At 34.5% G+C, this 17337-nt stretch overlaps 1 protein-coding gene across 1 annotated transcript in view; it reads right to left on the bottom strand.

Moving 5' to 3' along the window:
- The window catches only part of EYS (eyes shut homolog), a 708088-nt gene that overhangs the window by 441078 nt on the left and 249673 nt on the right, over positions 1 to 17337 (bottom strand). The window contains exon 20 of the mRNA XM_039729652.1: positions 9470 to 9591. Coding sequence (XP_039585586.1) covers positions 9470 to 9591 — 122 coding nt within the window. The remainder of the gene's footprint in view (positions 1 to 9469; positions 9592 to 17337) is intronic.

Raw genomic sequence — 17337 nt, 5'->3', positions numbered from 1 at the left:
AAATAGATTAAGAAGCAGAGATGTCTCTGTTTTCATATTTGTTATTGGAATAAGAGAAAGAAAATAAAAAAGGATTTGCAGAAACTGACCTTCATTAATGTCAACTTATAGCCTTTTACCATTCACCTAATAGTGCAAGAGGATTGTAACCTTAAAAAAATACCAGAGAAATTAACATTTCATTTTAAGACTAAATTTACCAAAAATCACCTAACACAGATCATGATTAGGTTAGCCAAAGAATATTTATAGTAGTAAAACCTTGAAAATTTTTTTCAAGGAGTGTTACAATTTCCAAGCATATAAATAGTAAAAAAGAAATTAAACATCTTTAAGCAAGACAGTACTTCTCAAAGTTATAAAAAACCAAACAAGCAAACAAACAAATATATCTGCAGTGCTCCAATACCGCAGTCACACATGAGGTAGCTATTTCTCTACTGCAGGTTCTGTTAAAAAAACAAATTTGTCTTGACGTGTCCTGGCAAATAGCATTTAAAAAAATAGCTTTGTCCTTATAAAGATTATTGTTCTGATATAAGGTGTAAAAGCAAACAACAAAAATTATTTGTCTCCAAGAGTCAGTTATATCTTTATCTACCTTTGATATCTACTGTAATGTAAACAATCCAACTTTCTTCTATGGGTGTCTTGCTGAGTTATTTCAATAGGGCAAACCCATGAAAATTTTATGACTATCCCTTCCAGACAGGGAATGAACAAGTCCAAGAGACCTACATATAACAATGGTTATAGATGTTCATAAAGAGCTGTGATTTTTTGCATTTGTAGTCCCTTTTCTCCACCTGTGACCTTCAAAGATAAAGGCTCACTTCTATAACTCTGATAGATTTTTTTCATATATCCAAACTGGCATTTAGTAGAAGAAAATATGATGGTTACTGTTCCCGAATTAGTCTTCTTGCTATTGCTGAAGAGTGAGCACTGGTTTATAGAGAATCTCTAACAGTGTACAGTCTGTAATTTCAGTCTAAATAAACTCCTATAATGCTTCTATTGATCTAACAGAGCACACACAGTGTAAATCCCAGACAAATCCAAAAAGACAATTAACTAAAATTTTATTACCTGTAGAAACTAGTTGTGGGGAAGCCAATGTTGATTTTCTAATTGTGTTGTGTATAGTTTACTTACACTAGAACCATTTAATGTATAATTTTTACATGTGTATATATGTTTAATGTTATACTGTTATATACAAGCAATTATTTCTAAGATGCAACTGTTTTATCTGAGTAACTCATACTTTTTCAAAAGTGGTTTTCTAAATATACAATAATGCTCTTCTCCAAAACCAATTTTGTAGTTTCCATCCCATTGTAATTTTTAAAAAGATATTGTGACTGTTATGCTCTGAAAATAATTCTCTATTTCAAAAAAAAAGCCTCACAATTGAAGATGAAATCTTGGTATTCTTTTGGCTGTGAAGTCATTTCAAGACAAAATAAACACATGTAATGTCTTGACATTAAAACTGACACATTTAATTTACAAAAATTTTGACCCTTGACCACTTTAGAATTGCTTTAAGAACATAGGAAAAAGGAATGATGTCTATGAAACCAATGAAATCTGTTCCAAGAAGTGAAACATAGATTTCACTAATGACCTCTCAAGTCAAAGGAAAAAGTACAGTTTTTATAGTAATAAGCATGGGATCTGCACCCTGTCCTTTTATGTGGAACTGTTTATTACTGATTCTCCATGGTTCAAAAGGATATAATGTCAGCAGCAATCCCCATAATCCTTGAAAAAATTTGTTCCTTTGTGCATGTATTAGACATCGCTGATGCATGAAATATCTAATCTGTAGCTAACAAAGACAGATGGTTTTCCCATTCATTTCTAATGAGCCATTTTTAAAGCGTCAGCAGCATTTTTTGTTTATTTGCTTGTTTAAACTTCCTATTTTATTAAGGTTTTCCAAATTAAAAATGTGCACGTTCTTTAAGGGAGCAGTTAAATGAAGGGGAAAAAAACAAGCAGGAATGAGTCTATTATGAATCATGTGCAGCAGAAGCATTATAATATTAGGATTAGAAATAATGAGGTAGTGAAATCTGTCTTGAAAACTTTTTTCAGACATTCTTTTTGTGTATTGTCTATCTTATTTCTGTCTATTGTATTTTTAATTCTCACCATCCCACACATCATTACATCCCATGACATCTCACCCAAGATGACTATGTGGTGGCAGCATTTTTGTTATTGACCAGAACTGTAGCTACAAAAGACAAGCCATAGAATTTCAGTTTTATTGTCATTGCTACATAATGTGATGAGACCATGAATTATGTTGAATATGGTCTTTGTATCCAGTAATTCAGCATGTTTTTTCTATGAGGCTGTTATGGCAGCGTGTGAAGTCTTGTTAAGGTCAAAAGAAACAATACACAGTCCTCTCATTATCTGTCAAGCCAGCCATCTCATTGAATGCTATCATCAGGATGGCTTTCCCCTTTGTGAAAACATTCTCCTGAGCACCTTCTTTTCTATCACGTATATGGAAACAGTTTCAAGGGTTATTTTCGCCATCATCTCTCCAGGGACCAGGGTAAGGCTAACTTGTCCACAGTTGCCCAGATCCTTCTTGCCTTTCTTGAAAGTAGCAGTAATTTTCTCCATTCCTAGCCTTCTTTTTTTCTTTGTTTGTGTCCATTCCATTCTCTGACATATTTCCATAACTCTTCTTCTGATCCTTAAAAACATATCCTTGTCACCAAGATTTTTTAGAGATAATCAAGAGCAGCCTCACAAGGACTTGAGCTATTACCTCAGGACTCAGAATATCTCCTCTCAGGAGCCTAAAGCTGAGAGTCTCCCAGTTTGCCATCACTCATCCTTCTGGTGCTGCCTCACGACTCAGGTTAAACTGATTGAGATGCTTCACTGGACAGAGCTTCCAATTCATCCTCTGGTACCAGGTCACTGAGCCTACTCTGTAGTGGCAGAGCTCAGATAGCACAGGACCCCTCATCCTGTTGTCAAGGTTACAAGCTTCTAGCCTTCATTGTAACTCCATTTCCAAAATCTTATGCAAAGGCTCTTTCTGGTTCTCCTTCACTATGTCTGGGATTTCAGGTTCTTGTAGGGTCTTAGAGAGAACGATATTTTCCCCATCTCAGCTTCAACTAGTGCTGACTGCCTCCTGAAGCTCCTTTACTCGGCAACACAGATCCTCCTCCGGCATACAAGTGCTTCCTCCAGGCAGGGACACTATCATCAGATCCCAGACTCAACAAGAGGTTCCAGACATTTCTGTAGCTCTAGGCCTACAGAACTGCATCCTCCCTGAGGAGCTCAGTCTGGTTTGAGGTCTCCATTGGGCTGATCTACTAACTCCTGTGGCTGGTCATGACAGTGCCCTGCAGCACCTCACTACCTAAGTACACAGTGTCCTCAGTGGAATTTCTGGCCCCTTCTACTCTGTTGGCTGTGCTCTGGGCTTGGCAGTCACATACACTCTTTCTAGCATTTGCTGAAAGCATGCTTGGCTGTCCTTAATGTTGAGTCAACTGGAAACAAAAAGCTTCAAGTCCCCATAAATCAAGGAAAGTTGGCAACAAAGCTTGTGGGACACTGCTGCAGCTTGTTAGCAGTCACAGCCTTCTGTAGCTATCCCTTCTGGGGAGCACCAGGCACTCTGAAGCTCTTCAAAGTTTCACAGTAGTCCTCTGATGACCCCAGGAGTTCCCAGGAAGCTTAGCATATCATAAGCTAGAGCCCATAAACTGCTGTGAAAACTGCTTTGTTTGTTAGCTCTGCTCATGTATTATTAGTACATTATTTGCAATGAAAGTGTTTTACTGCCCTACAGCAATGATAATTTTGGGTAACACATTACATTTAATGCACTCTCAAAGCTATGTTTGAGGTACCTTATTATTTTAGAAACTGGTTAAAACTCCCTCCATTTAACTCATGAGTTCATCGAATGATTATTTGTGTCTCTCACGGTGTTTGTAAACAAAATAAATTATAAAAAAAATATTCAAAATATATCACCTAATGATTAAATAGGTGGAACAATGCTATTGTTCAGGAAGAAAAACTTGATAAGCTAATTTTGGGGGGAGGGAGGTATTTCCCAGATACTTACTGTGTTTTGTTTCAAATTTTAATATTTATTGGGATTTTGAACAAAAATGATCTTGTTCTTTGAGAAGACTATTGAATTATGGCTAAAATATGCCCTAAGGAGTGCAGAATGTCAGTGACTGTTAGATGATGCTGAGGTGGCACAGAAATATTTTCTTATTTTGCTAAAGGCAATAGAAACCCTAAAGCTCATTTCACTGCAGTATGGCAAGAAGCACAATACACATTTGGAGTAGCTAGCAGTATTACCAGAGAAGAACTATAAAACACTTGCTATCTGTGGAGGAAACACTTGTTTGTATTTTCATACATTTCTTTAGCTAATTTATTAGTAAATCTCCTGATTGTCCATATAAATCTTTTAAAGTTGGTTTTGAGTAAGAAATACATACATAACCTGGTACTAGGATGAAGGAAAAAAACCCTACAACTCTGAATGAAAGATAAGTCAGAAGCACAACAGACAAATGCTTTGGGAAATGTCTCTATAGCAAGAGAAGAAGAGTTGGCCAAAGAACCCTGAAGAAATGATGCATAAGAGTTGCTGCTTGCAGTAAAATACTTAAGCATTGGCATCTGGGATCATTGAATACCAGGGTGATACCCTTCTATGGGAAAAGCTGCTTCTTGCTTTTGGGGGGAAAAATTAAGGAAAGGTATAGCAGGAGTTAAAAGGAATGTGATTAAAACCAGAAGGCACACTGAACACAACATTATAATTATAATCATATTGTGACTTTCTTTAGAATTCCATGATGGTTTAAAACTCATTCATTTAGAGATGAAAATATCTTTAAAATGCACTGTGTAAATAGGCATGCTTTTACTTACAGATCGTTCAGATATTTAACTTAGGAATTACCTGCTTCTACAACTCGGCACAGAGCAATTCTTGCATATTTCTGAGAAAATGCAGTGGCTGATTTTGACTTTGTTTTTCTAAATAAATCCTTTCCAGAAGGGGAAAAAAGAAGCAAAACAGTATGCTAATATTCTGTAACAGTACTGTAATTTAAGTATGCATGACATTGAATATATCCTAATGACTTAAAACTGGTCTTCTTTTTCAGAGCTTAGCACAGGTTACACTAATGAAAAACTATTTTATTATTCTGAAAATACGTGGCTTCAAAGGTTAAGGAGCAAAGAGGGAAGCAATAGGACAAGATGTTTTACTTGAAAATGTACTGAGAAAGTAACAACAAGGAGGCAGGAAAAGTCTAACCTTAGTGGACAGTATGGTTATCCAAATTGTCAGTTGGCATAAATTATTATCTAAGTAAAGGCAAAGAAAGATGATCATGACATGGTCACTAATTGAAGAAGCATTGCTAAGGAAGACTAGCACAGTTTAAGCACAAATTATTCTTTCAGCTGGAGTCTAAAGGGAGATAGGAAAACTATGGCCTCCTACAGGACAGGATAAGTACAGAAGAGTTTAAATGGAGAGAATTTAAATGCAGACAACTGTTTTGCACACATTAGCAGTAATTTCTCAGAAGTGCTTAAGGAACCTGAGCCTCAAATTTTAAGGTGATGTTGGCAGTTACCAACTTTTGTCCTTGCAGAACTTAGTGGGAAGGAGAGCTTTCAGCATTTTATAACACAGCCAGCCATAACTGTGAAGGAGTAAATGGAGGTCTGTGATATAGTTGCACAAACAGGATGTAAGAAAACATGCAATAAGGGAAAATATAAAGGATAAGAATGAGCAGGCAGGAAAAATGACTGTCTCCAAATCAAAGCAAACAAATAAAAAATAAACAAAATAGCAAGGAGAATTGATTGCAAAAATAAAATATCAGGAGTGGATAAGATAGCATGAAGAATTGGACTTCAGTTTACACTGAGATAATAAAAAGGTGTCTTAGTGAATGGATTCAAGTACTGACAAAGGACAACACTTCTGTATTCAACTGAAGCAAACACTGAACCTGTCACAAAACATAAAAGATAAATTACATAAGAAAATATAATTTGGTAGGTCTAATTTCCTGTTTGGTATGGAGAAGTCTATTTGTATGTCATAAGCAGAAAAGCAGCAGCAAGGTACCATTTTTGTTCTTTATAAAAAACTCAACGACAAAAATTGACAAAATGCATTTGTGAATATACAGAAAGAACTGAGTACATTGGAAAGACACTTGATTAATTCTCCAAGTTCTAATATCATATAGATTACAGACAAGTTCCAAACTATTCTACATCATTAGAAACTCCAGTTCATCCATAAAATTATGTTGCCTGTTATTTGGCAAGCAGTTAAATAGATTTTCACTCAAAAGTTGGTAACAGCAAAGGAGACACAGGAGGTTTAATTAGGGTTTGATGTTACTAGGGCTAAACCTCAGAATTATCAATACAATAGAGAAGAAATATGGAATTCTGCTGATACTAGATGAATCTGTCCATAAATGTTCAGAGCCATAGTTTGAGATTTCATGTTATCATGAGGATTAAAATCACATAGCACTGGAAATAAATGCATGAAATAAATGCATAATTTTTTTTTCTAAATTAATTTATTTACCATGTGCCATGAGTCAAACTGAAAACTGAGAAGGAAGAAAAAAATATTTCTCATTTCATCAGCTGAACATAAATTAAGTCAAATGAAAGGGGACATATTAAAAACTATTCACATCCAACAATTCAAACCTGACTACTGGTTCAGAATCTTTCTTACCTGATTTTTTTAAAAATAAAAATATGCATCTGAGAAGGCTTTATTTTCCTTTTTTTTCCCTGTTGGGATGGGATTTACTTTTCTATGATGGAATCCATAAAGAAAGATACTCAGTGTGACAGATTTGGTGACACTTCAGTTTTGCCAGATAGTTTTCATTTCAAGATTCAACAATGAATAGCCCCAGATAAAGAAAATCAACTTAAAAGTGAAATTTTAAATTAATAATTATGTTTTGTATAATTATTGTTTTATCACACATTTGAATTTGGTAGGAAAATATTTCATTTTTCATTATATTCACTTTCTATACAAAAATATATTTTTAAGCTGTTGCACAATAAATTACTTATTTTTTAAGTAAGTGATGTTCTCAGCTGGACTTACAAATATTTACAAGAAAGTAAGCTAATGAAGAATATCAAAGCATAAAAGAAAGCTAAATTTATCTATCCTTTACATTAATTTAAGTTGTAAGTGGTATCAAGTACCAGTCATGGTGAGGCAAATTTCAAAGAAATTCAGAGTATTCTGAGTATTGCTGCCAGCAACTCAACTCGCAGCAGGAAAATAAACAGTGCCAAAACATGGCCACAGGCAAGAAAACTTCATTGCCTATCACTGGTGCATTCTCAGATCACTTGCTGGTCTGACTTTGGTCCAGGCTAATGCCTGTCCAAAGCAATGCCTGGGCACAGCTCAAGAACTGCAATGATCTTTTCTGTTAGGCAACTATAATCCAGTTATCCTGTTTTAAAAAACACATTTACATTTAAAGACATGGCTGGATTTCCTCAGGTTCAGGTATCAGTTACTGACACTGCTTATCTACTGTAACACAAACACTTTGTCTTGTTGATGTAGCTTTTAAGAGAAAAGTATTAATCAAGGTAAAAAAAAACAACACATTTTTTAATTAAGCGTAATTATGATCTTTTAGCATCACTGAGTACAAACAAGGACAGTTTTAAGAGAAAAGTATTAATCAAGGTAAAAAAAAACAACACATTTTTTTAATTAAGCGTAATTATCTTTTAGCATCACTGAGTAGAAACAAGGACAATTCTATGATTGAAATGAAATTTCTTTATAATATAAAAATAAAACATTGAGCTATACTAATTTTCCTCGGTATTGCCATGTCTCAGAGACAACTCTAGGTATCTTTGAAGATATTGTTTTGTTTGGTGTAACCTACCCCTTGTATACGATGATTCAATGGTATATCTAATTTTCCTGTTCTGTTATGTCAACTAGGACAAATAGCTCTGAGAAAAAATATGCCTGGTGCTTACACTTCAAACCAATTTTCCTGTAAACATTTTTTATATCAGTTCTGTATTTGCAAAATCCAGAAAAAATACTTCTTGAGCATTTTTATTCTCAATAAAAAATAGAAGGCCCTTGAATTTGTGCATAAGTAGTTGACTCAGCTATGAGTAAAATCAGAAGAAGCCCTGTCACCTTCTGCAATACATATCATTCTTTCTGGCTGGAAAAATTGGGAAAATGTAGGGATTTATGGCTGCACAATATCCATTCACATAGAATTGTTCTTGAGGGTGGTAGACTACAAAGAAGTAAAAGCATCAGAAAAATAAAAACCACAAAAAATAAAATATTTAACAAATTTTTTTTTTACATTCCAACGGGCTTTAAAAAGTGGGAAAATAGCAATTAAAGATATTTTAACAGGTTTTCTCAATATTGCTATACTTTATTTTATTAAAATAAAAATATTTTACCAAACTAAGTTTTATACCACATAGAAATATAGCTCTAGGATGTAACAAATAATTTTTGTTAAGTTTTGAACATAAAATGATTTGACTTAGTTATGTTTAGCTACTTGGGAAATAATTTCTCCATTGTCAACTGTAGTTAGTTTCCTTTCTGATTATTGTTTGTATTACCAGGAATATAATCACTGTACAACAGATAGACTATGTACCACATACAGTTATTACACTGAGATGTATATGCAGTCTCATCAGTGTCCATTAAGAATTTACAGGACTCTTCTAGTGTTGGCATCATAATATAGACAAACCCTGGCTTCATGGAGCAGAAACTGATTACTAGATTATTCATGGAATCTTAATCCTCATGCAACTGAAATAAAATACATTTGAAACCATAAATGCATGCATGAAATAAAGATTGGGGTTTAAGCTAAAGAAAATATGGTTAGTGTCACACTCTCATGCTTTGTCTGAGGGGATATAAATTTTAGTTAAATTACTCTTTTGTTGGTATTTTGAGCCACAAGGTGGCAGCAATGATATAATCTCCTTGTCCAACTGCCCACTCCCTCTACTTTTACTCCTCAAATCAACTTTTGTGTTTATAGGGCAAATATGACAGAAAGAGAAACTATATTTTCTTTGAAAAAATACAGTTCCAAACTTTGTTACTTGTTAAATGTTTTTTAAATCATACAATTTTCTTTTCCTTGTTTTATTTTTAATTTTACGTATATCATTTATTATATCTGCTGGCTTCACATGAAAGTCCAGTTAAGCACTGTGTCCATGACACAAGTCGTTTGCCCATTTGTGTAATAACATTTCCTTCACAAGCTGGGAAACAAAATAATGGCTGGATGTATAAGCCTGGCCTTCCTGGAACACGATTGATCATATAGTGAAGAGGTGCAATTCTTACCCATAACTGTTGAAAAGGTCTATGCAGGTGCCATTGTTTCTACAAGGCTCTGAATTACATTCATTTGATTCCTTTTCACAAAATTTTCCTTCCCATCCAGGCAAGCAATTACACTGATATCTCTGTAATACATTAAGTAAAATAAACAATCTGTTACTCTTTGTATTTTAATTACAAAAGTATTATTACTAATTGTTGGAAGACATTAACATACAGCAAAACAACGGGAGTGTTTTAAAACCTGAGTACATAAATAAATTGCCACAGCACGATGGTAAAAAGTGTAGTGTACCAGCATTCTGGCATCTATAGGTGTTTAGAGACAGCAAATAAATTTTTTGCATTTTAGGTTTTTTGTTACTGAAATTTGGAAACAGACAGAGACAATGACATTTCAAAGATATATGGGCTATGAGCCTCATATAAAAAGCAAAAGAAAATTATTTAATTTTCTAATACACTTTAAAAATATAATAAATTAAGAGTCAGAACTCTGAAGGGAGTCCAGATTGACCAATTGACCCAGACCTTTCTGTAATGATAGTCTTACACTCTCCTGACAAATTAAAAGCTTGAAATATTTTATTGGAGCAAAGATAACAAAAAAGAAAGGAAGTTAACAATTTAAAGTCACGCTCAGTATGATTGTCCGGGAGTGCAGCACAGCTTCACTGATACCAGTAGTTCAAATAAAATTATTTACACTTATATTCTCTCATATGTGGTCAAATCAACTTTTGCACCAACCATCTTATACATAGTGTATTTGTGATTTATATTTTCCCAACTGCATTCTGCTTGTTTTTTGCTCACATTGATGAACATAATTGCTATGCTTGCTTGGGACACACCCATGATTTCTGTGACATGGATGTTCTAAATGCAGTGATATAGACTTTGAAAATCAGGAAATAAAATTGAAGGGTATCTTTCTCAGTTAACATAGGGCATGGAACATGGGCAGATGAAACCAAGTTTTGTGGGAACGTTAAGGAAGGCTTTTCAGAGGAATCTGGACAGGCTGGATTGATGGGCCAAGACCAGTTGTGTGAGGTTCAACAAGACCAAAGCTGGTTCCTGCCCTTGGGCCCATCACCCCTGGGCAGTGTCACAGACTAGCGTAAGAGTGGCTGAAAAGCTGCCCTACGGAAAAGGATCTGGGTGGGGGTTGGTTGACAGCAGCTGAACATGACCAGTGTGTGCCCAGATGGCCAAGAAGGCCAGTGGCATCCTGGCCTGTATCAGCAATGGTGTGGCCAGCAGGACCAGGACAGGGATTGGCACTGGTGAGATCATACCTGGAGTGCTGTGTCCAGTTCTGGGCACCTCACTACATGAACGATACTGAGGTGCTAGATTGAATTTAGAGAGGGACAACAAAGCTGATGAAGGGTCTGGAAAACAAGTCCTAGAGGGTGTGGATGAAGGAGCAGGGGTTGTTTGGTCTGCAGGAAAGGAGGCTGAGGGGAGACCTTATGCATCTCTACTACTACCTGAAAGGAGGTAGTAGGAAGACGGGGATCAGCCTCTTCTCCCAGATAAGAAGTGACAAAACAAGAAGAAATGGCCTGAAGTTGCACCAGGGGAGGTTTAGTTTGTATACTAGGAATAATTTATTCACTGAAAGAATAATCAAGGTTTGGAACAGATTGTTTTGGGAAGTGGTTGAGTTACCATCTTACAAGTGTTCAAAAAAACATGTGGATGTGGCACTTAGGGACATGATTTGGTGGTGAACATGGTGATGTTACATTGACAGTTGGACTTCATAATCTTAGACTTTTTTTCAAATGTTAATAACTTTATGATAGGACACAGAGAGATTTTCTTATTTTAAAATATAATTCAGAGAGATGAACTTGGAAAGAAAATAATTTGCTGTGAATTGTGTCAAAGAAAGAAAAAAACATACATTTGAGACAAATTACATTACTAAACCACATGTTGGAGTTTCCTATTACATATTGACCCTGAGATTAGCTTAGTTGTTTAGAGCATGGTGCTAATAATACCAAGGTTCTATTCCCATGTGGGCTACTCACTTTGGAGTTGGATTTGATGATCCTTGTGTGCCCTTTTCAACTCAGAATATTCAGTAATCTCTGATAATAGCCACACCCAGAAATCTGTGTCAAATGGTAAAAAATGGGCACTACTAATCCATACCCACGAGTAATAATCAGACACTTCTTAAAAACTGTTCTATTGTCAGGTTAGATTTTCTTATATACTGGGAATGTGAGATAACAACTTGTTTCCAAAAAAATTCTTCAAGAAATGAATTACAAAATGAGAAGTGAAAGGAGGCTTGCCAACAGTTTTGTTTAGAAAGCAGCAGCATTTTTCTAGCCCCACTAAAATTATCTGTCAATCAAATGCTGAAATTCTGTTCTTTGCAGATTTTTCATTACATGAAGATTGTCACATCAAGTACAAAACCTCACTCACATTTATGTATATCATGCATATGTGCAGAAAAAACCTAAAAATTTTTACACAATATTTCATCTCTGTGTTGTTTTACAGTAGCTGAAAGTGCAATGTTGCAATAAGCAATATATAAATAAAAGGTGTTTTTATAGATACAAGTCTTTGCAGAGAAGGACCTGAGAGGTCTGGTGGACACCAAGTTAGACAAGAGTCAGCAATATGCCCTTGTGGCCAAGAAGAACAAGAGCATCCTGGGCTGCATAAGGAGAAATGCTGTCAGCAGGTTGAGGGAGGTGATCCTCCCCTCTACTCAGCCCTGGGGAGGCCACACCTTAAGTGCCATGTCAGTTGTGGTCTGCCCAGCACAAGAGAGATACGGGGCTATTGCAAAGAGTCCAGCCAGTAACATTACTAAGAGATTGACACATCTCTCAGATGAGAAAATGTTGAGAGAGCTAGGATTGTCAGTCAGAGCATAGCTAACACCAACAACATAAAATGACAAGAAGTTGCATAGTAGAAAGCAGGTGGTGGATCAAGCAAGAGACTGAAGGACTAGAATTTGATATCTATTTATATGTTGTCCCCTTTATTTACTGTAACTATGTATTACTATTCATTGGAGACAGGTTAAAAAAATGGTACCTTTAAGTTCCTGCAAATTGTCTTCTGTTTGTCTCCTATACAGAACACAATAAATGCATCAATAACCCTATAATAAATACTGGTATTCCTTGTACATAACTCTTCCTTGTACAATATGTAGCACAATATGCTTAAGTAGAGTGGATTTTACCAGCCAGGGTAAAAAATTTCTGATCCCTTGAACACATACCCAGAACCACATATGCACATGAGCATGTCTTTATGCAATTAATTTTGTGTATTGTAAGAAAGTATCATTTAAGAGCAATTGTATATTTCCCTTCTCCAAAACTGTAAATGAAGAATAATTTCCTTAAGCCCTAGTCAATGTTACTTCACTAGGAAATGGCAGCTGAACATCTGGTAAACAGAAACTGCAATGAAAAATGTTCATCACACACAACAAAGATCTAAATTATGAACAAGTCAAGCCTGTCCTGTGTATATCTAGGTTGATAGATATTTTTTTCATACAGATATATACTCCAGATATGTTTTCCATGTCTAAAAAAAACCCAAAAACTGAATCAATTTCATTTTTAAAGATACCCATGGAGTTGGAGAATTTTTGGGGGGATTTTAAAGTTTTTAATTCACAGAAAGAACAAAAAATACTCACCTGGAAACAGAAACACACAAAAGGAAACATAGAAACTTCCTTTTATTCTGTGTGTTCCAAGTTCTTCTGCCAGACCATTTCTTGGGGTGCAACCCTTTATTCATTACGGCCAAACAAGATGAACCTATTGTAAGACTACTTATCACTGGCATGTAATCAGGGATGTATTTCAGCCTCTATAGAAAACTCATCATAAAACTCTTGTCTGTAGGAATCAGGCCTTTTTTTCCTACAGAAAACCTTCATGCAACTTCATTTTGTTAGTGCTAACAGCACTTCATTTAACCTTGTGAAATAAATGTGAACATAAAAATGTAAGCATCTGTGAAATCATATTTGCAATTGCTCTAAACCATATTGAGATCCCAACATTATTTAAGCAGCCTTTTTTAATTTAAGGGTCTTTTCTGAGTTGCTACTTTAGGGCTTTACTTTAAAGTTGTTATTGATTTAACCATTTGCATAATCATACATATTAACTGAAAAAATTAGATTGCCATTTATCATTATGGCATTGTTTTCATTGTGCAAGTCTGTTTGCATTTATATTGTCAATAACAAAACTTGTTTAAAAACAAAATAAAACAGAACAAAACAAAACCAGGATATCTGCTTATCTTCATTTGGTTTAACACTTACTTTTTTTTATTATAGAAGTCTGATCTAAAACAAGACCTACGCCAAGTGAAGTCCCAGCAAATGCACCACTTTTCTGATAATGAATTATTTACCTTTTCTTCACAGGTTGTAGGAAGAGTGAATGTATTAACCATGCTGCTCAACAAATTAAGGAAATCTGACTTCTGACACAAAGAAAATCTGCAATTAGCTCTGTTGTTGCTACTCTAGAAGACATACACGGCTTGCTCTAATATTAGTTAATAACTCTGTAATAATCAGATTGCTTAACTCAGAGCAAAGAAACACCTCTGGGGCTGAGTGTCATGAGGTTCTCTATATGGTTATTAATACTGATGTTAATTGAAAGAACAATTATAATAAGTAACATAAAAGAATAAGGTGGAAAAAAGTGTGAAACATGGATTCAGAAGCAATGAAAAAATAAAATTAAAAATATAATTTCTAAACAGTACCACAAGTGATTGGTTCTGATAAGACTACTATTTAAAAATCACCAAAATTTGTTACTGAATCTAATTAGAATAATTAGCTGATGCATTTTAATACATTACTTTATTAAAATTAAGACTTTATTTTACTCTAGCTATGTAAGTTACAAAGTCTATGTGGTGTTTTGTATTAAGCACTTAAAATTGTGAAATAGTAGGGTAAATATCTTAATATTAAGTACTAGCTATCTACAGATGTTAAGATAGCATTAGGTAATGCTAGGTATTTTTAAAGACTTCTAAATTCTCTATTTTTATGTACATATCCTTTCCTATGCACTTATATGTTAAAGATGCTAAGCAGTATATTTATTTGTTCTTCCAAACCACTTATATCTTTTACATCCTAAGGTATTGTAAATTATATAACATCTGATATAGAGAATATACCAGGTTTTCTTTAATTCAAATATTAAGCAAGGCTTAGAGGAGAAACAAAGAACATTTTTAATTTGCTTATCTCTCTAAGATTTTAAATAATAAGTTAAATCAACAAGAAAACATATTTAAAACACCTGGTACAAGTAAAATCAGGTAAGTTGTGATGAGTTTTTGCTTTACATTATAATAATTATTTTTATATTAAAAACATTTCATAAGTATATGCAAAAAAGTAAGATTTTCATCATATTTGAATAGCACACTATTAGTAAAGAGAAGCTTGCATTTTCATTCAGTGCAAGTTCTGGCTTAAAATATGGCTGGCATCTAGACACGCTGCTTATTTATAACTCTAAATGGACTCTACTGTAATTGATAACCACAAAGAAAATTATCTTAAATGGGAACACATGGTATTTTCACTGCAGGTCTCTATACACAACCATTTTATAGAATGATTCTTTGTTAAAAAATCATTATTATTGCTGCATTTGATACTGATATTTTTAAAATAACATTTTTTGTAAATATATTTTAGTGAAAGTTTCGCTCTCTCAAAATTTAATCACAGTTAATGCTAGCAACAGGCATCTCTTAAATTTTTTTTAGATTTCATGTTACATTAAACATGCAAATATATTTTGGCCTATGCCTTTAAAATTGAATCAATTATTTCCATCACTGCTCAGACATGACAGACAGCTCTCAAAGTCCAGTGTAAATCCTGTTGGGGTTAGTTTTCTGTGTGGAGATTTACCCATAACATGCTGAGGCAAGCAAACATGCAACATGGCATTTACTAGTATTGACACATATATACGATGTTAAACATTATGTATGTATTATTTCTTGAGAAATAAAAGAAAAATAATAACAAATTCAAATCTCTATGAATTTATACTTTTTAGTAAATTCAAAATGTTATTTTATGAGATGCTACAAGACATATGGACATTTGAAGACCGTAAAAGGTATTTAAGAATAATTAATATAAACAAATGTTACAGTCAAAGTGTTTTAAAACTTGTTGATATGAATAAGGAAAGATTTTTCTAAGGAGAGATAAAGGATTTTATGGAAAAAATAAGATTTGGTACTGGTCCAATGCAGCAATAATTTTATGACAACAAACTAAAATCAGTTGGAGACCTAATTAATGATAGGTGATAAGTCTTTTTTTTGTCTCTACTTCCTGACTGCTGCCATTTATTCTGTTTATACCTTTCTTTTGTTCCTCTCCTAGCGAGCTTACTAGGAAATGTGCCAATCAAATCATCTTCAACATGACAGGTGCTGAACAGTGGAGGAAAACTAATGGAAAACAAAAGCCTTAGGTTGTTTGTGCAAAATAAACCAAATAACTAATCCAGCTAGTGACAGACATTTGAGTATCAGCCTTTGGTCGGTGTATCTGTGTTGATGTTTAGCTCAGTTGTTCAATGACTAGAGAAAGGTCATGAACATATTCCTGTTAAACCAAAGTACTGACAGGAACTTGACCCTCATAAAAGCTTGTCCAAAGCTTTCAGTTTGCTGTTAGATCTCAGGTAACAGGAGAGCTGTGGGAATTAGCTGTGATATTCCAAAGGAATAGTCTAGGTACTGACAAACAGACATAACATCTTGCTTTTGAATTATGAACCTGGTGTTGCAGCTGGTGACTTTTTAAATAAAGTAAGAAAATGCAGAAGATCAACTACTGGTTTCCATAAAACAAAGCTATCTCCTCCCTTAGCATAACAGCTCATTCAAATTCAGATCTTAAGCATGAAGCCATTATCACAGCAGTACACTTCAGTCAGGACAAAGTGCCATTTTTGCCAACCTTTGGCTCAAAAGTAGGGGAACGTTGAAGAAACGGTGCTCCAAAATTACTTCAAACTAAATATCCTTAGAAGCACCCAGATATTCAAAATATTTGATGTCAAGTCTCCTCTTTTGAACTTTCACTCATCCCTACTTTAAATTTATAGAACATTTCATTATAATAAAGCATATTACAGGAAAGTCATTTTGAAGAATGAGAACATGTATCCCCACTCACCTGAATTTGCAACTCTTGTGGCTTGGCTGTGCTTGTTTTCAGAGATATGCCATCAATCTTCACTTTTTAAATTAGAGCAATGAGCACAGAATTTTAAAACATAGTGAAAACTTTCCCATGTATTTACTTCATACTTCTAGACAGTTGCTAATGTCCAGGTAATGTGCATGTCTTTGTGAGAAAGTTCAGCATCTTTTTATCAAGAGTTTTGTCATTCTGAGCTCAGTGTCACAGCTCCTGGAAGGACATTGGGTACCTGGAACAGGACAGGTTTAGTTTCCCAAAACAGAAATTCCAGTGTCCCCAGATTCTGAGGCATTAGACACAGCCCAGTTTTCTAGAATTTACTCCAAGACCAGAGGAAAAAATAGTGTTTGTGGTGTATGATACATGTTCTCTGTATTGGAAACTAAATATCAGCACTCTTTTCACCTTTTCTTCACTCACTACATTCCATTACTAAAACTAAGAATATGCAATGCTTGATAATGCATAACTGAAGTTGTTTCATACACCAAAAACTTGGATCAGTCTGTTTATCAGGGTCACCTAGTGATAGCTGCATCCACAAATGAAAAATTCATAGCAGCTTCTGATTGCAAGGGAATTTCTGTAATAC

Source organism: Passer montanus, unplaced genomic scaffold, assembly GCF_014805655.1.
Source record: "Passer montanus isolate IOZ18808 unplaced genomic scaffold, ASM1480565v1 scaffold11, whole genome shotgun sequence".
NCBI lineage: Eukaryota > Metazoa > Chordata > Aves > Passeriformes > Passeridae > Passer > Passer montanus.
The sequence above is the reverse complement of the archived record's forward strand: the minus strand, read 5'-3'. Positions and strand labels throughout refer to the sequence as shown.